The sequence below is a fragment of the Gallus gallus genome, chromosome Z (genome assembly GCF_016699485.2).
Source record: "Gallus gallus isolate bGalGal1 chromosome Z, bGalGal1.mat.broiler.GRCg7b, whole genome shotgun sequence".
In the NCBI taxonomy this organism is placed as follows: domain Eukaryota; kingdom Metazoa; phylum Chordata; class Aves; order Galliformes; family Phasianidae; genus Gallus; species Gallus gallus.
The window spans coordinates 67,118,579-67,145,146 of record NC_052572.1 but is presented as its reverse complement, the minus strand read 5'-3'; the positions used below and the strand labels follow the sequence as shown (position 1 = coordinate 67,145,146).

General features: G+C 39.7%; 1 protein-coding gene and 2 non-coding genes across 3 annotated transcripts in view; all 3 read right to left on the bottom strand.

Moving 5' to 3' along the window:
- Positions 1-26,568, bottom strand: part of ECPAS (Ecm29 proteasome adaptor and scaffold) — a 59,347-nt gene that overhangs the window by 7,332 nt on the left and 25,447 nt on the right. Inside the window, exons 16-41 of the mRNA NM_001389451.2 lie at positions 25,854-25,977; positions 24,002-24,082; positions 23,041-23,269; positions 22,464-22,555; positions 20,539-20,673; positions 18,819-18,984; positions 18,254-18,426; positions 17,655-17,756; positions 16,108-16,231; positions 15,287-15,432; positions 14,231-14,285; positions 13,403-13,517; positions 12,373-12,438; positions 12,151-12,268; positions 10,263-10,430; positions 9,310-9,389; positions 8,435-8,540; positions 7,427-7,474; positions 6,297-6,418; positions 4,963-5,113; positions 4,023-4,088; positions 2,156-2,245; positions 1,984-2,050; positions 1,131-1,222; positions 963-1,029; positions 547-738 (exon numbers count right to left, since the gene is read on the bottom strand). Of these exons, the coding sequence (NP_001376380.2) occupies positions 547-738; positions 963-1,029; positions 1,131-1,222; positions 1,984-2,050; positions 2,156-2,245; positions 4,023-4,088; positions 4,963-5,113; positions 6,297-6,418; positions 7,427-7,474; positions 8,435-8,540; positions 9,310-9,389; positions 10,263-10,430; positions 12,151-12,268; positions 12,373-12,438; positions 13,403-13,517; positions 14,231-14,285; positions 15,287-15,432; positions 16,108-16,231; positions 17,655-17,756; positions 18,254-18,426; positions 18,819-18,984; positions 20,539-20,673; positions 22,464-22,555; positions 23,041-23,269; positions 24,002-24,082; positions 25,854-25,977 (2,975 nt within the window). The remainder of the gene's footprint in view (positions 1-546; positions 739-962; positions 1,030-1,130; positions 1,223-1,983; positions 2,051-2,155; positions 2,246-4,022; positions 4,089-4,962; positions 5,114-6,296; positions 6,419-7,426; positions 7,475-8,434; positions 8,541-9,309; positions 9,390-10,262; positions 10,431-12,150; positions 12,269-12,372; positions 12,439-13,402; positions 13,518-14,230; positions 14,286-15,286; positions 15,433-16,107; positions 16,232-17,654; positions 17,757-18,253; positions 18,427-18,818; positions 18,985-20,538; positions 20,674-22,463; positions 22,556-23,040; positions 23,270-24,001; positions 24,083-25,853; positions 25,978-26,568) is intronic.
- MIR1459 (microRNA 1459) lies at positions 11,082-11,166 on the bottom strand. The gene has a single exon (NR_035025.1). It is a non-coding gene; the product is annotated as a microRNA 1459 (primary transcript).
- Positions 14,282-14,359, bottom strand: MIR1452 (microRNA 1452). The gene has a single exon (NR_035018.1). It is a non-coding gene; the product is annotated as a microRNA 1452 (primary transcript).

Sequence of the window (26,568 nt, the reverse complement as noted above, 5' to 3'; positions counted from 1 at the left end):
GGACTAGATCTGAAATCAAGTCAGAGAAGGAATGAGCAAAACCAATTTCACCATGCATCCAGATCTTCCTCTAGAAAGCAAGGCAAAGCAGCCCTTGTGATTCTGTAGATACATTCACTGAAGTAAAACCACAGGCATTGCCAAAAGACCAGACAAGATCACCAGCACCAGAGGAAGGCTGAAGTTTCCTCAAATTCAGAGAGTGCAGCAGTCCCTAAAGACCGTCATGGAAAGTTCCAAAGGTGTTCAGTTACCCGTAACATAAGGGCTGCATGACAGCAGCATTAAGTGCCTCATGATCATAAAACAGTTCTCCTGATTATCTCTGTGCTTTATCACCTATTGACAATATTATTTCAAATAGCCACAGAGAAGTTAATTTGACCAAGTTCTTACAGAACACCTTCAGGACAGTAGGAAAATGAAAATAAGTTTTCCATGTCTCTTACCACGAGAACTTCCTATAACCAAAATGGATTTCCAGAAAGCATGGTATTTCATGCCCCAATCCACTAGAAAGCTTTTGCCTCTCCTAATGCAGCTTACCAGGTACATTTTCCTGCCAAACTTCTGCCCACAGAGTAGAATCATCTTTTTCTCCTTTTTCTTCACCAGGAACCTCATGCATGCCAAGAAAAGCCAATGGCAACACCTGTTTGGCATGGTTCTTCACTACATCTGGACTGTAGCGTCCCATAGCATGTACAGTTAAAGCACAGCCTGTCCTGTACACTGGCTCTGAAAGAGAAAAATAAGCACATTACAACTGGGAGGCAAGATTTTTAGTTTGACAGCTTGGTCAGCTTCTTAGTGAAGAGAGGAATGCAGATCATAACACATGGGAATTATTCAACTAGTGAAGGCAAGCATCACAGTATAGAAATGTTTCTTTACCAGCTTCTGTCAGCATCAAGAACTTTTTTCTATATATTCTGTAACTGAATATCCAAGAAGAAACAAACCTTCCTTTTCCATGTACCAGCTGCTGAGTTTGTGCAGTAGCTTCTCCGTGCTACTGTCCCGAGAAGTCTGTAACAGAAAAGAGACTCAGACCACTCAAACACTTAAAATAATAATAATAATAATAATAACAAGTAAAAAGCTTAAAACTATCTCAAACCCCTACTCACCCGGACTAGATGCCCCATAGCAAAGGCAAAAGACTTCTGTATCACACTGTTGCGATCAGTCAGGCCAGTAAGCAAAGCACTCATGAGTTTGCCTGTTGGAAGAGTTCACTTTGTCAGATGTATCAAGTTTTTATTGCTGTGACAAGAGTTAGAACTGCCTTCGTTTCATTAGATCATATGCATTTACTCATTCTCACCCTTCACATGTTTGCTGGGTTATGCATCTGTCTGTTCCATGTTTACTTAAGTGCACAGCACAATACAGCTCTTGGTGGCAGCAAAGCTCAGCCAATGCTGATATTTTGCGACCCTTAGCCTGCAAATCTTGACTAATAATGCTCCTCTGACACAAGCACCCTAGCTGATCAATTATTGAGTTATTTTCCGACTTTGCAGCAAAAAGAAGTCCTTCTTTGTACTGCTAAATCACAATAAATTCTCAATGTAAAGAGAAGATTAAGATCCACAGGACCTAAGTCCTTCTTTATGGTTCTCCTGTTGCTCAAAGTGAAGAAACAAGTGCTTACTTACAGCACTACACTAACACAAGCATTGCTACTATGCTCCAAAAAGGTCTAGAGGCAAATTTCCATCGGTTCCTCCTGGGGGAACTCTCTCATCTTTTCTCTCAGCCTCTTCCAGGTTGGTGATGAATCCAACATCTCACAGATCTAACCCAGTATCCCTATTTCACACAGGACAACTTCAAACAACTCCGAGGAAAATAGAAAAAATGGATCATTCTTGTGATTAAAAAAGAAAAAAAAAAAATCAAAGGTAAATAGGGAAGAAAAGCTACCTACAAAGCAGCAATCAAAAACACTTAAAACTTGAGACAAGAAACAAACCCTACCTGAATAAGGTGTTAGGTCCTGGGGACACTGTGTGGTTAGTGAGACAATTACACTGGCACAGCCTCCCTAGAGGATTGCAAGAGAAAACAAATGATATGAAAATATATTAGCACCTGGTTACTGCTGTTTATATTTGCTGAGGTACGCATCTATTAAAATCCCAGGCATTACCTTTGTGCCTAGGCCTACTCCACTTTTTACTAGTTCGCACAGCCGAGGAACCAGCTCACCCAGGACAGAAACATCCAAGTACTGCAAACTCTAGCAAAAGGGAAGAGACAAGAGAAAAAAAAATAATGAATGTGACAGACTTCAGCTGATCTGAAGAAACCATGATGCATTCTGTACCACACAGAGATTGTATTGTCCCAGGCCTGTGAAGAGATGACCCTGGTGAAATTACTGGTTAGTGAAATCAATATATTCCTGCACTCAGGCTTTTTCACAAGCTGAAAGTATCACACAAGTAAGAATTCCTTTTGGATTGGAAAAGAAGAGGTGCAAAGAAGGGTGCCTATCTTAGGACAAAACCAAACATTTGCCTGAAAGCCTGAATCAGTAACGTGGCCTGACTAGACAATGAAATAGCAATAGTCAAGCTTTTAAACATGAGAAGGCAAACAGGTGGAAAAAAACCAAAAAAGTTTGAGAGATATTATTGGTATAACTTCTAATCACTTGTACATACGATGCTTGTGAGCAAACAAGTCTCATGCTACTAGTACTGTGCAGTACCACCTGCAGAGAGGAGATTGACCCCCTAGCAAATTCAAAGATCATGCATTAACTGAAGGTAACCTTCTCTCAGCTTCTGAGTCAGGTTTCCTAACAATTTCCCCTACTGCCCAGTATGGTGAAGGGAGAAAGGAATAACCCACTACATCACTTACAAGGATACAATCCACCATCTCCCAGTCTGCCCCAGAACATACAGGATTAGAGAAGGCTGCTCGCAAAGCAGAACATTTTCATGGTACTCCAGGGAAGATGCACTATCCTATCCCTTCCCTAACAAATATCAAGCACTGACAAGAACACCACAGCTGTCCTGAAGGGACAGAGGTATAGCCAGGAAGATGGACAGCAGCAGCTGTTCCAGCCTGCAGGACATCCGTAAGTACACTTTTACACAGCGCTTTTCATCCCCAACCACTTCACGCACTATTTATAGAGAGCACTCCACCTGGTACCAAAATGCAGCTCCCCCTGGCACAGAGGCCCCAACAGCTCCAAATGCTGCTACATGCAGGAGAACTTGCTGTTATTTTCCCACAAGTGGAGAGAATAGCTCTGTAGGCTGCACTTCTCCTAAAGCTTGCTCAGTGTTCACACACCCTTGCCTGCTCTCACGTCCCTGGCTGCATGAAGCATCGAAGCAGAAAACAGGGAGTCCTTTTCTTTAGAAACAGATAGGTTGTTACAGAGATCAGGATGGTCTATCAAACCCTACAGCACAGTGCCTCAGCATCAGGAACTCCTCCAGCAACAAACCATAGTAACAACCACCAACTATAGACAGTGCTTTCATTGACACTGGCATTTTTTTTTTTAAACATCCCCACCAACTAAAGCACAGCCAATGTCCAGGTGAGCTTATCTAAGGCAACACAAGCAAGAACTAGACAGCATTTGTGTCTGATAGTCATTGGTCTTCATCAGATTGAGGCTAGTTGTGCAGCTTTTTTGTTGAACTGTAGGCCAGAGATTAAAAGAAATGGCAAGAAGCAAAAATGCAGAATCAGCTGAGTAACCCATCCAAGGAAAAGCATTTGTAAGAAACCCTCTTCATCAAACAGGGCGAGTTCTCAGGTGGAAAAACATTGTCTCTGATTCTGAGTGGAACCACAGCCATTTACAACTGATGAACAACCTGTGACTACAGGATAAGACAAATCAGCATGTGAAAAAGATGAACAGACATACACACGCGGAGATAACAAAACAAAGCCTGAAGAGAATTTCTGTAAATGCTACTTCAATCTCCAGTCTTCTTCTACCATGTATCTTAAACTGGAAGCTTCTCAAATCAAACAATTACCATGTTAATGGTTTCCATCATGGGAGATGACTTGACAGCACTAAGTCTGGCACTATCCATTGCAGTCTAAAGAAAAGAAAAAAAAAAGAAAATGTTAATCCAACCTAGAAGGCCAACATTAGGCTTAACTCACTACCTCTTAAACTCAAAGCCAAAAATCCATTTCAGATATATCCCAGCAAAAAATGATTACTTCTACAAACTGTGAATGTTTTCTGTTTCAGAGACAGCTGAATGTTGTAGCTGGAATACAGGAGGTGCACTACATAATTCTGATATGATGGACAAACAAAAATGGGGAAAAAACAGAAAAAGACTTACTCTGTCCTACTGTCCACTACCTTCTAGTTGACAGAAGAGCAGAGTTTGCTCCCTTCCTCTCCCCACAATAAAAGTAGCTGAATTTGCCCCTGAACAATAGGGTTCCAGTTACTTCCCCAGAAGGCTATAACTGATTAATATGGTTCTTCAATACAGACTGAAGGACACTGCTGAAAACACCCAGCTCCAGCCCGTACTGCTACAGCATGCCTTCTAATTTACATTACAAGAAGTCATGTAATTAAAACCTTAGAAAAAGCAGTAGCAAAGTCTGACAGTACAGGTGCATTATTAGACTCTTTGCCTGTTTCACAGTCATATATGGAGCTGAAGTGATGTTTAACTATACTGCTTACAAAGGTTGTTCTTCACTTTCTGAAATGCATGAAAATCTAGAGACTAAAAAAATCCCAACACTTCCTTGTCCCAGCAAAATAAATAAATAAAACACCCAAACCTGTCCATCCAGATTCCAACGACTAAATTCTTCTAGTAACCCTTTAGCTATTCTAGTTCACCTCTACCTCTCTGCTACTTTCTGGTCACAAACAGAATAAATGAAGTTTACATCTTTGCTATTTCTGCTCTGGTGATAATTCTCATTAATAATTGCACTTACTTTCTCCTGATCTGTTGCACAGAGACTTAAGTAATTGAGGACCTGAGGCTCCAGTGCACTCAAGGCCTCTAACAAGGCTGGGATAAGTTTTGGTGCATGAGGTTTCAGCATAGATCCAGCACTTTTACTGATCTTCACAAGAGTGTTAATGCTAGATGAAGAAGAAAGGGAAAGATCAACACAGAAACAATTTTGGTTGAAAAACAATCTCTGGTATCCTTCAATACAGTACCAAAAAATGGCCAATTCAGATTACAGGTATGCCAATATACCTGTGTCTATATGTTGTTCTGATCAGGTAATAGCAGATCCTAGCCCTGAGCCTCTAAGCTATTCTATGCTTTGCATGGAGATAGCTTGGATTAGCCAGGGTATCACAAAGGACAAAGAGTACTACAGACAATTGTAGGAACAAATAACATGTTTCAAAAAAGGTTCTGAACAAAGTCAGCCAAGAGAAATCAATTGTTTCTTCCCAAGAAAAACACAATTACAATGATCTGTCCAGATCCAATTTGTCAGCCTGAAACCTTTACATCTCTCAGGCTGCATTTTGACAGTATTTTCAAACCTTAAAAAGGATGAAAGAAAAATTCACTGTTTGTTTGGAGCTTTCTAACCTTCCTAAGTAATCATGATCAATAAAAGTTTCTCAGGAGACCAGCTATGCTCCAGGTCTGAAGTAAATGAAGAAATAAGGTTACAAAGTGACAAGCAAGAAAATTCCCTACATATCAAGGGACATCAAACCGTTAAATGGCATAACATATCTGAACAGTGTGACCAAATGCAGTTGCCTCTGCAACATGTACTGTCATTACTCACATCTAAACATGAAATAAGACCTGCCTTTTCCAGGAACTAACATGGGATTTTTTTGTTTGTTTACAAGCAGATGAAATGCCACTTCTGAAGGACAATCTTGAGCAGAAAAACACCCTTGCAGATCAGTTTGCCACTTGTACCAGGACAAAAGAACTCTCTCCTGAGCACTGAATCTGCACATCTGCAGAAAGGTGAGATATTTCAAGGTCAAAGTGTATAACTAGTTAATATTGTTGCCTCTATTTGTTTAAATAAGATGCTTCCAAAATAAACATATAGCTTCCTGTTAGAATTCAGTGGGTTCAATATGAAGGCTGTTTTGGGGAGAAATTTGTGACTCCAAACACAAAGAATGTTCTGCAAATCAGGTGAATAAGCTGGATCTCTTTGGCATCATGGAATCATCAAGGCTGGGAAAGACTACTAAGATCATCTAGCCCAACCCATTCCTTCCATGCCCAAATCATACATACCCTCAACCAAGAAAGTTTGCAGGATCCAAAACTAACCTGAGAGACCGGACTTCAGCAACTGTGCTGATTATTCCTTTATCGAGGAGACAAGGGAGCAATACAGCTACTGTCTTCTGACCAGCAGCTCCTTTGGAGGGATCACACATTTTCACACAAACCTGGAGACAGATGGGAATTGCTGTTACAAGTATGCACAAATTTCCTGCTTGTATTTAGTTAAAGCACCTTTTGAGTCAAACAGAAGAAGCCAAATGCAACTACACAAACTGCTTACAGAGAAACCCAAGCTCTGCCACATGTTCATTCTTCTGTCCAGAAAGTACTCAGACCCTAAACCATGTTCTTAAAGATGCTTCAGCTACAGTCAGTCTCCAGAAAAGGCAAATTCAAAGCCACATCTAAGAGGTGCTGATCTGCACCTGAATGGAGATGCCCTACATGATCTCTCAGCTCAAGGACAGCCCTTCTCGGCCACACAGATTCAACCATTCCACAAGGTGAGGCTACAAATCCCATGTCAGAGCAGACTCTGCAATTGTAACAGCAGCATGTTTGGACAGATTACCACTTTTGCCATTGAAATTACATGCTGCATACATCACGAAAGTTATGATTTCAAACACAGTTCTAATGATCTGTTGCCATTTCCACTGATTTGACCTTTTAGAAGAACATCAAACAGAACATTAAGTTATATGCAGACTATCCCCAACATATTTTGTCAGCAATTGCATCAAACAGTGAAGTTCAGAATGGACTACTTTATCTCACATCAGGTTTTACTGGGATTTGTCAGCTGCATCTTGCTGCGATTATAAAATGTTTCCTTAGATCTCAGCCCCAAGTGGGGGAAAGATTAGGAGAAAGAACCACCAGTTTAGTATCTCCTTCCCGTGGCTGTACAGAACACAGCATTGCATTAACCTCAAACACCAGAACTCCATCAATGTCAACAAAAGTAAGTAGCAGTATGTGGCCAAGCTTATTACTATTGCCTTTTAAGATACTCTTCTGTTTATCACTGTCTTATACTAGACAATTCTCCAAGAGGACAGCTGTTGTAAAAAGGCTCTCATTCCTTGAGAGATGACTGACTGAGGAATGATTATCATAGACATCCAGAACATATATGCATCTGTGTACAGGTGAAAAGATGAGATTTTTACCTTGCTTAAGGTTTTTAAGGCCAGTTCTGCTGCCTTTCGCACAGACTCCTAAAAAACAAAACAAAACATTTTTACTAGTTTGATAGCTTCCATATAACAATGCACACTCACTGATAAGTATAACACTAGTACTGTTAAGACTATATTCATGGCTGACACTTAGAAACTTTCGAAGAAATTTCATAGCAGCAAGTAAACAGTCAAATCAGCACTGACACCACTACCTGTCAGACTCTCACCTTACCTGCACTGACGAATTAACAAATATTGAGCAAAACTCCTGAATACTGAAACACAATCACTGACATGGGTAACTTCTTTGGATGTTCTCAGAAGAAGTCTGGCCTGTCACAAACAGACTTTCCCAAAGTTTGTTTTCCAGGTAAAATTTAGGAAATGGTGTCCCATGGACCCATTCCAAAGGCAGTATGCAGGTAGCTGATCTGTTTTGGAGGCTAGTATTTTTCATTAGCAATAAGGCAGAACGTTCTGTGCCTGTTGGTTTGAGTGCCCCAGAACATTTCTGAACACAGTGAATCTACTGGTATAAGAACAACTTCCTTGTACACAGCATAGTGTGAGAAACAGTCCAGCCCTGCTTTAGCCGGAAAATCTGGATGCAGAGAAAACACAAGCTCTAGCATGGGAGGACCTGAGGACTCTGACTTCTTATCTGCAAGGCATTTAAGCATACAAGCAGTCCAAAATAAACGTTTCTATACTTGAGAATATACTTAGGAATTCTTTCATATCCAGGAAAAAAATGCTGAACCTTCAAGAGTAAGGATAGCAGGAATGAAAGCTAACACTTAAAAACGTGATAAAAGCATACATAATTCATTAGAGAGCTTGGAAATTTTAACTGCAAAGGGCCTGAACCTGTAGTCTGCTTAACATAGAACTCCCATTATCTTCAACTCCATTTCTCAAAAAAATCTCTTCTGAACACCTCAGAGTTTGATCACTACTTTCTGTCGAAGATTCCAGTTCAATTTACAGTTCCATTACCTTAATGTCATCTTGCACTCTGAACAGAACTTCCCAGATTTCTGGAAGCTTGTCTATGATGTCATCCAAAGGCCTTCCTCTTAGTAGGTCATTCAGCGCAAGACAGCTGCAAACGAGGAATTTCATTTCCATCACATGGTGTATTTATTTGATATGGGTATACACACATTTGTAAATACAAGAAGGTGACTAAAAAGGAAAAATAAATGAGAACTGTTCTACAGTTCTTATTTTCCCCAAGCCCTAGATCTCTGTTATGTCTCCTTTAGCAGAAGGGACAAACACCCAGCTAGGCAGGTGAAATGTTAAACAGGTGGCAGCAGTAAAAAAAAGGCTGCTGTGGTAAAAATTGCTGTAGAAAACATTCCAGTTAGGATATTGTTTCAAATTTCTTTTCTCCGACTACAGGAAAAAAAAAATAACAAAAACACCACAACAGTCTGAGGTCTGAAACTGAAATAAAATGGAAGTTTTCAAAACAGTGTAACCATAAACTGACATAAATAAAAAAAGTTTATTAAAAATGCTCTTTCAAGCAGCATGCTGCTGTCAAGTATGTATAGAGACAGACTACCACTATCTTCTAACATTAAGCAATACTTCAGGTCCACAGATAGCCAAAAACTTTGTATGCAGAAAGCTCCTCCTTGGGGGGGATGCTGTTTAGCATTATGTCAAATTGCATGCAATAAAAATTTTCAGGTTCAAAGAAGCAAATTGCTTTAAGATTTTATCACACTTCAAGTCTGAACTCCAAGACCAGGATCTATCCTGACAGAAGGACACGTTCTCCTCCCACACAGACTTCTTCAGGTTAACATGTTCATGGTAAAAAAAGAGTTCAAAGAAAACTCTGTTACTTCCCCTAGCAATACCTGGATTCCCTGATTCTCCACAGACTGCTGGTTAGGTTACTGATCAAATCGTCAAGAATTTCTTTCATATACTTATCAACCTATAATTAAAAAGAAAGGAATATACTTGAGACAAGCCCAGAACATGCATTTGTTGTGCACTCTGAAGAAAGATCCTAATGGACAATATTACATGACTTCAGTCACAGCAAATGAACCAATGCTTGCCAGAGCTGACTGCGCAAGTTCATTTTGACTTTGCTTTAGAAGTGCCCTTCTTTGCACTGCTTCAAGGCTTAGAGCTGCAACAGAGACCACAATGAAAAAGAGAAATTCTTCAATCCTTTTCAAAGGAAATGTTTAGATGCAGCATCAAACATGCATTACAGGAGAAGCAGTTGTACTCCGCACAAGGATCAGACAATGGCTTCACACTAAGACCAGCCTTAATATGAGAAAGAATTTGCAAATCCAGCTCCAGTTCTTTTCAGATCCAGAGTAAGGGCATATTAAGAAGCCACTTATCCCTGAAACAAGCCTGGGAGGAGTTAACCTCAAATTGATGGAATAATCTCTTCCCATAGGCTTCTTCCCACTTCAGAACTGAGGAACCACATTTAGATGTTCTTGCTCTAAAGGACGTATCTTCAACTATAATGACTTCTCAAGAACTTTTCATATGCAATATCAAAGCAATACCACAGTGAGGAAAGACCCTACATGCAGGATAAAGTCAGTACAACTTTAACATTGGCCACACAAAGTCTACGGTATCCTTTCACAATCAAAAGGCAGCACAAAGCCTGTGTGCATTCCTCACCTCATCCTTAGGTTCAACCATATCTTTCTTTAGGACAACATCTAGTCACTTTCCACATACTTCCTCCTTTCCTAAGACACAGCTTTCTCATAAGGACCTTTGAAACACTCCTGGGTTAGCAGGAACTCACCACTGTTGTTTACATCACACTCACCATCGATTTGTCGGTGACCAAGGCATTCCAAATGCTGGTCATTGCTTGCCGAATGCCCAGGTTGGGGTCAAACTGGTAACGGTAAAGCCGAGGAAGAAGCTGGGGCAAAAATGGAGCCAGCTGCTCTCCAGCCTTAGCAGCTATCACATTGAAACCAAAAGCTGCTCCCTGAAATGATGACAGAAGAACATTTGGTGAAACCATTTACTCACCACTCAGTTATCACTCTGGGCACACCACAGTCAGTGGCAAAGTTGATTGACAGTCTAGATAACAAGAGAAAAAGAACAAGAGCAGTACCAGTACAAACTCTTGCCAACACTACAGTATCACAAATATATCAAGCAGACAGTCGCAATCAGGAGATAATTAGATACTTCTACTTCAGCCCTCACCACCCCACACTCTCCAACCTTTATTTCGAGATATCATTTGACACCCTTTGGCAAAGTTCTGGTGGAAAATTACAACTGTATGGATTTGACTACGTTTTTCCAAAATGAACTCTTCCTGAAGGAAGGTCACTGCCTCCCTTCAATTCTGCTGCGTTCAGAAGATCCAGAATAACTTATGTATTGAAAAATTAAAAATAAAACAACTCTATCTTAACCATGCAACTTACATTTCTGGGGATTACTGGTTTGCAAGTGGCCTTATTTACTTTAAACTCAAGCATTCTTTCATACTCTTCGTTTTTTTCCCCCAGCAGAGGACCATTGTCAATTATGACACAGTGGAACTGATGCTCACCCACGAAGCGTCATGGAATTTGGCAAAACAGCTTGAAAAGAAGTTACTCAGAGGCAGTGCAGTGACAGCCTCTGGTGACTTCCTCTACATTTCCTGGCTTGACATGTCAAAAGCTGCCATTCAAAACCTCAGTTATAGAACATCACAGGATAGAATGTACTTTCTAGACTGTGAACCAGACAAGACAAACTCATAGACAGGACCACAGCTATGATGGTGCAACGAACCATCTAGCAACATCCTGCAAAGCTTGCTCCATTTGACTCTTCAATAGAGGTGCCCCAGTGTTGAGAGAGGGAAGTCTTGAAAGACATGCTGACTTGATAAACACTGGATGGAAGCTAATGCTGGTGCTTGATTTTCGCATTAAGTAGCATTTTGCAGAGACTCAAAACCTCAGGTGAGGAGCACAAAAGATGCAATACAGAGGATGTGGTACTTGGTATTTTCCACATAAAAGAGCATCAAAGGTGCTCTGCATACTCTGAGGGACTGAACAACTTCCTCCTATGTTTAGAAAGAAAGAGTGAAAAAGACAGCTGCCAAGCTAGAGCATCTAAAAAAATGCACTTAAAATTTATTATACTACTTTCTTGCCCTACTCCTGATAAACGGGTCCAGTAGTCTTCTGACTTTGCTAGGAGTCTCAGTAGTTTTAAAATATTAAGGCTCTATATTTTGTTAAGTTAAAAAATGACATTATTTTGGCAACATAGTTTAAACAGTGTATTTTCAACTGGTTTTCTAGTAATCAACTGCTGAACAATTTTTGTTCTGCTTTCTTATGTAATAAAGATCATTTTCTTCAGCATATGAAAATTCATCCAGTTTTGAAAATATCTCTGTCTGAACACATCATGATCTCACTTCTGAACACTCAAAATGCGAAAGAGAAAGGATCACAGCTAGTTCAACGTGGAATACAGGATGGCCTGTGATACCAATATTACGTTGTAAGAACTTGAATCTAAATTTGTTTCCCATGCTGCTTAATTTGCACTGAACAGGACACCAAAACACCAACACGAGGCCTTTACATGCAGTTACCTATGGATCACAGAACTGCTGTGAGAGAAATGCAGTCACTATTTCTAGAATTCACAGGAGAAATGGGGGTGATATGAAAGCAAGAAATTACCTTCCGAGAATTCCACATGGCATGATGGTTGGCCAGGTTCATGAATTTATACACCAGGTCTGGCTGATTGAGATCACTAGCAAGTGAACAAAGCTCCTTGTAGGTAGAAAGACCTTGACTGTGAAAAGCAGAAGAGAAATAAGTTATTTTTAGGGAAAATTATTACTTCTGGCAGAAGAAATACAATACTCTGTGCTTATTGACCACTGTCAATAAACTTACCCATCTGGCGTTTTGCTCAAGCCACCCTGAAACACCACAGTTTCTCCAGTCATCTCATGCTTGGCTCTATTGGAAAAGAGGTCCAGTATTAGCTATACCAAACTCTATCCTTGAATGTACTGTACACTACTGAGCAAGTGAATTTGTTTTTCCCTATTACTCAGTAACTTCCTATCCTTTCAGTTCCAGACCCACAAATAAAAATAAATAAATAAATAAAAATCAACCAACTGAAGAAAAAAAACCAATACACAGAAGTGCAAAGCCACACACTGCAAGAAATCTCATCAGCCTATGTCATGTGTAAAGTTAATGAGACATGGCAGAAAGCTAGGGCTTTGCTGTGAAGTCAGAAGCCAAGTCAAAACACTGATGGATAGCTTATTTCAGACCAGATGCAAGCTACAACAGTGAAAAGCACATCTACTTCAGAATAAAAGAAAAAACAACAAAACATTTCCACACATCTGATCTTCTTCTGTTCACCAGCACTGAATCCCCCTCACTTGCAGATTATGTTTTTGTCACCAAGTTAGAAAGGAGAAGGCTGTCATGATCACTTCCAACATAGATTCAACATGATTAACAGCCTGTAGCTCTGCAACACCATATTTTTTGTGATAAAGTAGACATGCAACTATCAACAATTCTCTTCAGCAAAGTGTATGCTTCAGACAAGTAAGAATCTACTCCTACAACATTTATACTGTTCAGAGTCACTGCAGGAGCTCACTGTCCTTTGCAATTACACAGTGCAGCAAGGAGGAAATCTAACCAAACCCAAACTGATTTAAACTGCTTGAATCAGGACTGAATCATTATTTAGTAGCTTTGTTAAATGCAAAACAAAACTGGAATAGCTTCACTCACAATAAACCCAGGCTGAATTAAGAAATACCTCAGTTTGACTCCCTGGCAGTATGTGGATAATGGTTTCCCCCAGGCACAAAGCATCTCTCTCACGCAAAAGAGGCACATTTTTATTCCCATCAGACATGTAGCTTAGAGTACTTTTTAAGGCACACTGTACCTTTTCCCCGTCATAAGGGTATCAACAAGCGTGGTGACTAGCTCTTGCTGATCCTGTTCACTTCCTAGTTCATATATCAGCCCAAGACCTTTTGAAGCAACATCCTGACTAAGCTCTGCAAGAGATTTCACAAAGTGAAATTAAAGATAAGCATGTGAATAGTAATAAACAAATTTCAATTACAAGATCCAACAGAAAAAAATCATGATTAAGAAACAAAAGCTGTGCATTGCAGTCCACAGATCTAATCTGGCAACATGAGCTTTGTTCTGAAGCAGCAACTTCCTCCCGCCCCATAAATTGACATCTTCATATTAACATTGTCATTCGTGGCTTTGAAATAGCTGAGAGCGTTCAAAGAGCTGCCATTATTCAGACATGCTACAGGCCCCTGACCTGCAGTTCAGCAAACAGTCCCTTCTTTCACTTTGGTGAGCTCTGGTTAGTCCACTGGATGCCATCCTTTGCACTAGTTGCCATCGCTAGACATACAAGTCAATCATTTTTTGTTTAAAGATAGCTTAGAGTTGCTGTTCATATAGAACTCTGTGATACTTCTGCTCAAAGCAAAGCAGAAGCAGCAGACTGAACAGTTTCTGTTATTACAGCCTGCAGAATAAAATGCAGAAGTATATTTATACTCTGCCTCTCATTTCTACAAGACCTAGGAAAGAAAGTTTCTGAAGTAATGAAAGTGGCTTTTTTTTTTTTTAAACAAACATTTTAATGCTCACTGACGTAGAGGGTGAAAGTAACTTCCTGCCTGTTGTAGATTCTCTTTAACTTTAAGACCTCAGTAAAAGACAGAACTGTTGTGGTAGTACTTACCATCACTGTCTGACAGAATTGAAACAAATGCACTTTGAATATCCTTGAGGTGAGACTAAAAGACAAGAAAGAAGGATATTATTTTTATTTCAGGCTTAATATCCTCTGTCTTATCTCAAGACAGTCCCTAACAGAGGCAACCATATTAATAGGGTTGTCTATCTGAGCTACAACTACGACAAAAAGTGTCATTCTTTCAGACTGGTAAGCAGCTGCCTGACTGTCACTCACAGAATGTAAGTTATTTGCCCAGTACCTTTTTATAGCTACCATGTTATTATTAAACAAGGAGAAGAAATTATATGGTTTACTACATAGCAGTAACGTGGCACAAATGAGGCATCCTCCAGGCAAGGGACATAGCAAACTAGAGGATTTTGCTACTCCCCCAAAATACGCAGTTAGATCGGTGTAATATCATAGTAACTCTATGTAGGGAAAGGATGTTTTGGTTGAGAATGCTTTTTTGTTGTTGTTGTTGTTGCTGGGTATGCTTTAAGTACCTCCTTGTACAGGAACCTCCACACTTTGCGATTCTCATCACAGACAAGCACTCCAAGTGCAAGATTTTTCAAACCATAACCAAAAATACCAAGTAAATGAAACATGTAACTTCTGCTCGGTAACAAAGTTGTGACTAATTCTGTGAAACAAGTCTATGAAATTACACCTAGTTCTTCACTTTCCTCCCCCTCTTAGGCCTCCTTCTGGTATTCTCCAAAAATAAATCCTAATAACTATACTGATATCCATCTCTTCTTCCTAAGAAAAGATGTGCTGGCACTTCATCTTATAAAATGGATTTACAATGTGCATACTCTGATTTGAGTGCAAGCCAGATGTTTGGAAAGATGCTAATCAGCTTTGTTCATCTGACAGTTGATGTTCCCCTGCTAAGGGAAGATAAGCCATGACTCAAAAAAGACCTCAGTAAGGACTGCAGCAGCCCTGGGGATAAAAAGGCAATAAATAAAGAGGAAAGAAATGGACAGAAAGGAGGCAAGCAGCAAAAATGGGGATGAGGAGCCAGTGTCAAGAAAGGGACACGTTCCTTACCTTAATTGCTTTGTGTGTACTCAGCTTCTTCACCATTGACAGAAGCCAGATGCAAGCTGCTTGCCTAACATGTGGGTTGGGGCTGATAATGTGCTTGTTCAAAATTAGGTCTAGAACCCAGGGAACCACATCATTTACCTTCAGATCTAAATGAAAGAAGGGTAGAGGGGAAAGAGGGAATTTTCAGCATCAGACACACATTTTTTATTTCCATACAACATGTAGCAGCGATGTAAAAACTACTCAAAAGTGACTAAGAAGGTGAGGCCTTATCCTCTGCTTATTCAGAAAAGATCTATAGGGTAGCTTCTGGGAAACTATTTCTCTTAAAAGAAACTCTAAAGAGAGCTCTCCTAACCATTCATGACAGTGCTTGTGGCCCAGAAGAGTATGAGTACAGAAACACTCATCACTGCATTTTTTTTTTTTAGCGTGTGTGTTAAGACTCAAAAATCCTGGAGCAAAAGCAGGGTTTGGTTCTGCCCCACCCTGAACATGCTCATCTTTGTGTTCACTTGAGATCTAACACCATCTCTCTCAAGTGGCAGTGAATTAGATTTCATAGAGAAGCTATTTAAAAATCACATGAAATAATGTTTCTATCTACTTCTTCATATATATCTACCCTTTGAGTAGATGGACTTGAAGCTGTGAAACAACTCGTTTACAACTCAGTATTGCAGAACACAGAACAAAATGCAGTGTAAAATATCACTTGCTTCTTCCACTATTAATCAAACACAACAGATAAAGCCAGTGTTAAGCTACAGCTGTGAGATTTCACATTTCTCAACCCGGACCTTTGTATAAGGAAGACATACCTGAGGCAGGGATATATTCCTCCTCTGTGACTGTCCATGCATCACGTGCAGCCACCGAGCTGGTTCCTACAGCAGCACTGGTAATAGCTTCACCCACAGTGAACTGCAGTTCTATCTGTTTGGCCTAGGAAACACAATAGAACCTCACTGACTACTGACTAAATGAGCACCAAAAGTTTTGGTGCGTATTCGAAAAACCCACAGCCCATTACTCAGTCCCAGTACTCAGCACTAATTTACAATATCACACTTTTGGTGAGCTTCTAAGACTATCCGGTGACTTAGATCCCTTGGAGCTGATAAAAGCAGTGCTGATGTCAAGCACTTCAAAATGAATGGCAAGAGCTAAAGCAAAGAATTTGCCAGTCTCTACATAACATAAAGAACAGGAAAAAAAAAAGAAAAAGGATAGGAACAAGAAGTTTAAACAAGATCACCAGCCATTAACAAAAGTTACCATGACTCTAGGAGATGAACAATCTTTTTCCACATGAAAACAATTCAGCTGAAATTTTGCTTTGATTCTCTTCGTTCCATTATTTTCCTAAGCCCTGGGGAACAGAACGTGTAGAATTCTGCCAATTTTTTGTCAGTCTTTGTGGTGAATCTTTATCTCTTAAGAACTGACTACTATACCTGCTGAGTACCACTGCTCTCCTTATTCTCTGAAAGAACAAAATGCTCACGTAATTTGGACAAGCACGCCTTTAGCTTCCTGCAATCTAAGATAAACTGTTCTTCAGTTGTTTTTTTCCCCCTTCAAGTACGTATTTTATAAAGGAAGCTGTAATGTTCCTGAACAGTTCCAGGTCATAAACAGAGCACTCAAAAACATAATTTCGTAGACGCGTACGCAATGTTCTTGCTATTCTAGCTTGTTTGATCACATCAGACTGGAAGACTGCAAATTCAGTCTGTTTCATACTCAATAGATGCTTCTACAATGCCGAATTCTATGTGAGTATGAACAAGGAAGAAAGAAAAACAAGCTGTAAAGAAAGATACTAAAAATCTCCCCAGTTTTTAATTTTGCAGTCTGGCGTATGGAAATACATATAGCAGCTCTGCAGTACTGCAAAAGAACGCAGTGCACTACTGGTAGACTTAGGCTGACAACAGATTTTCCTATAAATAAAGCTTCTAATTCAAGTGAGTTACACCAGCGGATGTACTTCTGATGAAAAAGAACATGTATTTATATTACCGCCTTGTAGGATACACTTGAATGCCAAAATACAGACTTATGGATTCACTACTAAAAGCTGTTAATGTTTTATGTGTAAAGGCAGTCCCCTTGAACCAGGGACACATACTTCATCTCGAAGACTGGGGCACAGACCTCAGCAGGCAAGCTTTTAAACTGTGGCATAAAACATTTTAGAATTTTACATGCCCCAAACCTATCTCAGCTCTCTATAATTCATGCCAGCTCTAACAAAGTTGGAAGCACTACAGATGACAGCTTCCTTGTAAACCTGGCTCCAGAATACAAAGAAAAACATTCAAACAGAAATACAGCTGAAAAGCAATACATGCTAGTTCCTCACCTCCACAGAATCCATTAAGCCTTGCAACAGTAGCTTTTGGTGGGGGAAATCTCCATCTCCCACAGGGAAGTAACCCAATGTTTGTATTGCTCGTTCCTTCATCTTAAATACAAAGAAAACCAACAACAACCACATTATCTTCTTGTAAGTCCAGAAGATACACTTTCAAACCTCTCCTTCTCAGCTTCTTGCTGAAATTTTACTTACGGTACCTGAAGTTAGACGTGCCATAGACTTACTAGCCAATTGCTGCTCCTCTCTTCCAAAACACAGTTTTCCATATGACACAGAGCAAAATAAATGTCGTGTTATGTTTGACAATTATTCTCCAGAAGACATTCCCATTTTCCCTGAATTAAAATGATCCCTTTTTATAATTTTCATCCCAAAAGCTTCTCCGTGGGAGTACAGAAAGCACACACAAACTGCTGGACAACATCAGGTATTCTAAAAACACTCCAAATCTGACTAACTAAAGCCAACAATGAGTCCTAGTCCAAACAGGTTCGATAGTAACTTCTTTGAAAAACAAAGCTGAGTTGGACAGGCGATACATTCCAGAAATGTACCAGAACCCTAACAACGTTACAAAACCTTGCCTTATTTGTTTCCTTGCTGGAAGGGATTCGGGCCAGTAAGCTTTCAACAAGTTGCAGCTTTGTAAAGCCTGTGCCTTCGCTGGGGATTGGCAAGGGGCCATTTCTGCCAATCTCCCCAAGAGCTGTGCAAGCAGCCACCACGAGGAAGGGAGAGGTGCTGTCCAGAAAAGAACCTACAGGAGAAAAGAAACAGGATGACCTGGATCTTGTTTTATTATTTAGCAGAGAGCAAGCAAATAGCAAGGCACTTATTTCTTTCACAACTGGTAGAAAGCATTATGCTCCAATAAAATCAAAAGGTGAGGAGACAGTGGGAGGAGTCTTGGCAGCAGCACCACACCTAATTGGGCTATGTTGGTCAGTGAGCTAAGAGTCCACCTAAGTCATGCTGAAAAGGGTTATATCCATACACCTAATCAAACGGTAGTTTCATAGGCTGTAAATTTTATCATACAAAGTGAACTCAGGATTAATAGCATTTACAGGCTGAGTATCTTAGAGAAGTCCTCAGCCTGAGGACTACAAACAACTGTTACATGCAGCAAAGCGTCAGGTGGGAAGTTACCTATTGTCTCTGTCGTTGACTTTATGAGCTGCTCTTGTTCCGGCATGACTGCAGTGTTTGGCTGTTCTATGTCATGTAGCTCCATTGCTCTGATTTTCCCTTTGGCCAAGTACCTTCCTACTGTAAATCCCAAAGCCAACAAGGATCCATGTTGGACCTCCGGGCTCTACAGACAACACCAACAGTGCAAAAAATCTCATTTTCAGAGTAAGTAACACTTTCCACAAAGCACTGATTTAAGAACACAAATAGATGAGCCAGCTGGGAAGAAAGCCGAGTACTAACATACAACACAAGAGTTTGATATTGCTAGTGCTCTCTGATGGAGTCCTTTAGGATAAATTAACAAAACTATTAGAGACTCAGGAGGACAGACTTAGAATTTAGCATCAGAACTCACATTCCTAAAGTCTTCCCCCTGGAGGCTATGCCAAAATAAATAAATAAATAATCAAACAATGACTTTTTAAGTACAGACTTATCTAGATGAGTCTTTTTCCCCTCTATAATTCAGCTAGCCATTTACGCTGCAGTTCTTACTGAACCACTGAAGATCCCTGCCACCCTTACCAGCATGGACTGAACTGCTTTTGTATGTTCACAAGAAACCAGCAAAAAATGTGTGCTAACACCTTACATTTTGTTGTTCTAAGACTACACTCCTCTTTGCTGTGAGCCAGGGTCTACAGAAGATCTGCCATAGCTTCACAGCCTACTGGTAAGCAGACCACTGGGACAGAAAGGAGCCAGCTTTGCTACTGCAGAACCTGCACCCTATGTACAGCTGTCCAATGATGTGGCCTTGCATCACTGCCAGCTTTCAAAAAAAATCAAACCATGTCCGTTAATTAACCCACAAAATAACCAAAATCTCTTGTCAGCATTGGTCTGTTTCCTGAAATGTAAAGTGGAGTCTCACTAATTTCTACAGAGAAAATGAGATTAAAATGTTTTGTGAAAATGTGACTTAAACATACTGATACTTTCCCTCATTTTCAGAACTCAAGACATCAGCAAATAAATATGCCCCTTATTCATCTCTCCAGATAAGAAATTCTCTCAGCTCCTTCCCCATTCTCTAAGTGGCAAAAAAAAAAAAAAAAAAAAAAGGAGAAAGAAAAGGACAAGGGGAGGGAGATGGACAAATAGTGAAAGAAAACCACCAAGTGGGTGGGAGACTGTGCTAGGGGAGGTGGAGGGCTGCTGAGCAGTCCCCTGTGGGGTGAGAAGAAGCTGGGCTTCAACCAAGCCCCAAGGCAATGAGATGTTGTAGGGTCAGTGGCTTAGTTAGGGGAGGAGAATCAGTAAGAAGCCAAGATCTTCATCCTTCTGTGCATGCCTTAAGTTGCCCACAAATATGGAATTAGGAAAGCGCTGGTGATAAGTAGTTTGATCTATTACCATTCAATGAGACAAGGTATATCTAAGAGAGTAAAACTCCCTTAAGCATGTGTGTAAGCATGTGACTGAACTGGCTCTACTTTATGAGAAGTGTCTCAAGAAACCCTCTTATTAAACTGAACAACAGCTTCAGGGATTAATTTATTTAGAGATCTGTTCCACTCACCCACAGCAAAAATCCCTTCCAACACCCAGCTAGTTAATTTTACACTCAGATTAAGGCTAATACATCCTGAACACACTGTAAGAAATTCAGATTTCCCATCAGTTACATGACACTGAAAAGCCCAGCAGGAAGCAGACAAAGGAAGGTAGTTACATGATTGTCTTTTGTCATCTTGATCAGCTGCTCCACAGAGGCCCTAAGCTCATTTCCAGACATTGTAGACAGCACTACAGAATAGAACAGGGCAGCAAGCTCACGCATTTCTTCTTTGTTTGTGTTCATCAGGCTCTGCAAGAGTTTTTAGTAAGAAACAAAACATGGAATCAACTACTTAAACAGTCTGTTCATGCAGAGTTCCAAGCTTACAGCTACAACAGCCATGCAGCGGCATAAACAGCATTTAATTCTTTGAATTCGGAGTATTATCATTTAGTAAGAAACAAAGCACTAAATACAAAGCACTGATTACACATTAACTTTTAGCAGGAGGAATATTACCAGTAGCCCCAGAAGGGCTACTCACTAACTCTCAGATAAAAAGCTGACAGAACACTTTCCTGAATTTTGTTTTCAGAGAAAAGCTTCCATATTTCACATCCACATGGAACTTACAACGAAATAAACAAGAAAACCCACCACACTTGCAGAACCGCAAAGACAGTGGCTGTTTTTTCCCACCCCCCCAGTCTACCACAGGCTTCAATTTCCTTTTTATTAATCAAAGCTGTAGAGGTCAAACCACTTAAATACAGTGGTGACGTAAAAAACTCACAGCATTGAGGAAATCACAGTGTAAATTTAACCATTTTGTATTAGAGATCATCTGTCACTTAGAATTGTTAAAAGGTTGAATTTTTGAAGCCTTGGGCTGTTTGATAAGATGAAACTAATGGCAGAGGTTAGATTATGTGTATAAAGCAACACACTCATGTGAAAAATTCATACTTTAAGCTTTGAATGATTTAGATCACCAGAAGTAATATAGACGTGAGCCAAGCGAAAAAAAAACAACAAACAAGATATGAGGTCTGTCAGGCTCTTGAAATATAACTCCGATTTCAGCTGAAAACATGTATCAGATCATGTTGCTGACTTCTAACAAGCTCCTGGAACCGCTCCTTCCACTTGGCATAGTGAAATCACAAAGGATGATTTACAACTGGAAACTTGGTCATATCTATTACCATCCCTAGAAGCTTGCAAATGGATATGAGACCAAAGAAAAAGGTTTTCCTGCAAATGAGAAGCAATAACGAAGAGGAGAATGTTTTTAATCCTATTCTTTGAGGGTGATATTTGCACTTAAATGAGGTGAAGTAAATTACATTCAGTGCAGCACAGGTTTCACTAGGACAAGGTATTAGAATGCATTTTAAATTTTGCTGCTGACAGATTCCCCAAAAGGAAGAAGTGGCAATCTGTAAGAGCTTAGCAAATCCTGGATGCTTAAACAGGATCATGAAAAGAAAAGAATCTAAACAAAGGCGAGTTCTCCTTGGCTTATTCCCTAGTAGGCTTCAGTTTATCACTTCTTTGCACAGAGCTAATAAAAAAACCAAGTAATATAAAAACAACACTCCATAGGACAGGCTCTAAAACAATTATATACCTACTAATCTCATTTTCTAATAAGACTTTTACATCTTCTAACTGGAACATTCCCAATTATATACAGTTCCTTCAAAAACCCGCAGAATTATGTTATTGGTTTTCTTTTGCTGTTTAACACATTTCTGATCAAGGGAAATATTGACTGACTGTTCTAGGAGGATCACTGACATACGTTACACAGAATACGTAAATAAATGAACAAAAACAACAACATTAAAGTAACAAAAAATACTTTTTCCTACCCTGCTTTATATAACACTGAATGAGGTGGTGGTCAGTTCAGATAGAAATAACAGATTTGAAATTAAATGCATACTTGACAAATAAAGGTCCATTTCACCATGGGAAAATACTAGATTTTGCTAAGGCCAAATGTCTCTAACATGCTCCCTCGTTGCCCTCCCCTGTCCCCCCGAAAAAAAAAAAAAAGAGAAAAAAATAAACAAAACCAGGAGGTTTCAACACACCCTTATCCAATCCATTTTGTCTACAAATCTGGCGGCTAGCTTCTCTGGATACACTGAAACAACTTCCAGAAGACAATACATGACTGGTAAACCTAAACAGGAATTAAAGAATCAGGTTATTTACAAGAATCAAACAGTCCTCAATAAAAAGCTGCAAAATGTATCAGGTATGTCAAAGTACCTGCTTGCAATTCACTAGGGATAACAAACAATACATCATCCCAGGGTATGATATTAGAGATACTAGATAAACTAATAGCAGCAAACATTGTGGTAGGAACTTTTTCTGAAGGCATTCAAATGTTTTAAGATGACCTTTGTCACAGATATATAGTCATCAGAATGAGGAAGACAACATTTACAGGCAAAAAAACTGTTGTAGACAGTGGGTTCACAATTTTATAACAGTATGTCAACTGCTGCTGAGACCTTACTGTCCTACTACCTCCCACCTACTCAGAAGCATAGAAGAGAGCAAGTTTACACTGAATAGTATATAGTCCGTGTTCTAACTCTGCAATTCAAAGCAATGAGCATTCATTTCTAATTAACAGCTTCATAAAGACAGTGCTCTTACCTCCAACACCAGCTAAGAGCTGCTGGAGTAGGCCAATATATATCTGTACAGGATTGGTTTCTGCACTTTTGGAGGAAGAGGTGGAAGAGAAAGATATGTGGTTGCCAGACATGAGGTTTCTTATGTAACGTCCAATGGCTGGGGCATGGTCTTGCATATCTGCCAAGCTCTGTGAGGTTGGTACCACACCTGCACTGTGAGCAAGACACATCCGCAGGTACAGCACTATCTAAGTAGAGCAGAGAAAAATAAAAGATTCATACACATGAATACAAGAGCACTTTGGAAACTAAGAAGGAGACAAAAGAGCAAGGAATAGACTATATTCAACGTAACTGAAACAAGACAGTTAATTAATAATTAATAAACTCAAGACAGAACAGCCAGCAATGATAAAGGTGTATATACAAGGTGCAAGAAATCTCAGGATCACTTCCTGCAGTATGCTTGCATAAGCACACAATCCTACAATTCCTGGAACGTGTTCAGAGCTTTTGTTTTTTTTTGTTTGCAACCTGCCTGCAGGCTGGTCAGCTTGTACCCAATACCAATCAGGCAGGCATCCAAATGCAACTCAGTACATTACTAACATAGATATTGCATCACATCTGAACTTGTCTCCTGTTGAGAAGCCAGGTAATCTGCTATGAAATGAACAGCCCAAGGAACACAGTGAGGCTTAAGCAGAGGATTGCCGGTTTCTTCCTCTGAGAAGGTGCTACACTAGGTCTGCTTCAGAAAGCAGTAGGACAGCTCTCGAGAAACACTCCTCCCAAGACCCTGTGAAAATTCTGTTCAGACCTCTCTGTTTAAGGACAGAGAGATAAGATAAGGATAATTTAACCCCAACAATTGATTATATGGGGAATTTTGGAATGTGAGATGACTAACTACTAGCTTCTTACATTATTCTCTAAATAAATAAGAGTAAACGTATCCAAAGAAGTAAATGCAAAATTACCTCTCCAAATGTGGCAGGATTGAAAGGCAAGGCTGCAGTTCCTGTCATATATTTAGCTGGAGTTTTCATTCGGTGAGAGGCCTACACGACACAGTATATTAAGAGTGGAACATTCAGATGCACGTACAACAAATATGTTGGAAAGGTCAATGACATTTTGCTGATGCAACTGTTTATCCTCCACTTAGCAAGTGAAAATATACATGAGAACAATAATGGCAGAGAGAACTTGAAAAGATGACCTAAAGTGCACTGCAGGTCCATCACTTTTACCTTCCTGACAAAACTCAGAAGTGGAAATTCTCAATTCATAAGGAGGGAGCTGCAGGGGGGGCCTGAGGAGGAACAGTACTCTTTTTTGCCCTCAGAGAAGAAAAACAAAGATGCTTTAAAATGCAGTAATAGAATACTTCAAACTTCCAACGAGATGATTTCTGCGAGAAGTGTTTTGTTTTTTTAAACCACACTCAGCAGATGAAGTCCTGCTCTTTAAAATATAATCTGTGAAGAGGGAGAGGATAACAGTAACTCATGCAGGAAAGTCATCTTGCATTTTGGCCTGTTGCTCTAAGCAATGCATACAAACTCCTCAAACACCTCCAACACTCACATAGTTCATGATATGTGAAAATTCACACTTAAAAATTCTAACCAAAGGAATGGACCTCAAAGATTTTTTTAGTGTATCTTCAAGACACGCAAGGAAGACTTGAGAAGAGCTTGAAATTATTATTTTTAAATATGCCCAGGTGAGAGGGAATCTTGTTTTTCTCCACAGTGATTAAACTAAGCTACTCCTTAATGTCTCTTAGTGACAATACAAAAGTCAAGAAAATTAAAGTAACTACATGAGACAGGCACTTAGTAGTGCTAAAACTCTTTTTTTTGTTTCCTTTTTAAAAAGGAAAAAATCTATTTGATTAATCAGTGGTTTGGATAAAAGCAAGTATTTACCTAAACCTTCATATACCTCAAACACCAACAAAGTATAATACTGGCAAAGCACAAAATTTCACAAAGAAATACCTCATCTGTGAGAGTTTTGTTGTCATGGATCTCTTGCAAAATTATACTTCTTACATTTAGAAAAAACAATTTAAAATCTGAACCATAGATAGATAAAAAAAGAAGGTATTATTAGAGCACCTTCACAACATTTGTATACTTTTTAAGCTTATTAGAGGTACTATCCACAGATCTGTGTAACACAAACTAGATTGTCAACACCACCCCAGGCAATTTCTCACTGCCAGCAGTCAGGACTAAAGTTACTGATGCTGTTTTTGGCATATCATTCTGCTGGAGTTCTGAAAGGTCACAAAACATTGCTTATATGGCCATCGGTTTTACTAATTGCAATGAAGATGAACAACTGAGCCTTCAAGTCAATAAACCACTCTTCTTCGTTCGTTCCAGCACCTTTCTTTCTCAGCCTGGAACCTTTTTACTGTTTTAAGCAAAGTATTAGTTTTCCTCTGGCCTAATCAGAGTAAGCCTTCTATCCCTTCCAAAAATACATTTGTTAAACATGCTGGATTGTCAGCCCTGAACACTTGCTTCCTTTTGCAGAAGATATGTGGCACAAGCAATATCAATGCAAAATAATCTGTTAAAAGATCAGCCTTTGTCACTTAATTCTTGGATCTCTTGCAATTATTTCCAGCAGAAGATAACCATGAGCACCGACTTCAGCAACACGATCTCTGTGATGCTGTGTGTGGTCTTTGCTGTGATCTTAACTAATTCTGCTCCTTACAGAAGGTAGAGGAAATGGAGACAGAGATGGGAAATATCACCCTTACTATATGCCTAAGCATCAGTCTTGTTATTTAGTAGGACAGAAGCACTGTACCTTCTCTTGAATATAATGAACCATTTCAGGGAAGGAAGGCATCTGTTTCCCAGAACTCTCCTTTTCATTTTTACCAGGAAATGTTCTCAGCACCCGCTGGGCTTCTCCGTGTACCTCCTCTCGCCTTTCAGAAGAAAAGATGAGAAACAGATGCTATTTGCACAGAACAAATGAAGAACAGTCTTTAATGAACAATGAGATCTCAAAACTGAGCAAGAGCAAGCAGTTTTAAAATGAGAAATGTCTTTCTGAAATAAGTGGAAAGAAAGTATGCGCTGGAACTTTAGACTGTTTATTATAGAGAGGGAGAAGGAAAAAGGCAGTGATGAGCAGCTGCCATAAAACAGTCTAAGCCAGGCAACCTCTGCACATCTTAGATCCTGCTGATGATCACACTCAGATTCCAGTTCCCATGTCCGTGTTTTTCTATAATCCTACTTGGAGTCTCTAAGTTATGGGACAGGATGGAAGTCCTCATCACCTCCTATCTACAAGCTTCAGATCACATCCACCAGGTTTATTGCTCCATATTTAGATGAAGATAACATCTAAAACAGCACTGACACTTCAATGATAAACTGCAACAAACTGCTCTGTTGCTTTCTCTGTTGCTAAACTTTCCTTAGTTATACAACAGCTGCACAAATAAAAAATGGAACAATTAAGTAAGCTGGAGAAAAAAGAACGTTTAAGTGACAAGAACAGATAGTTGTGA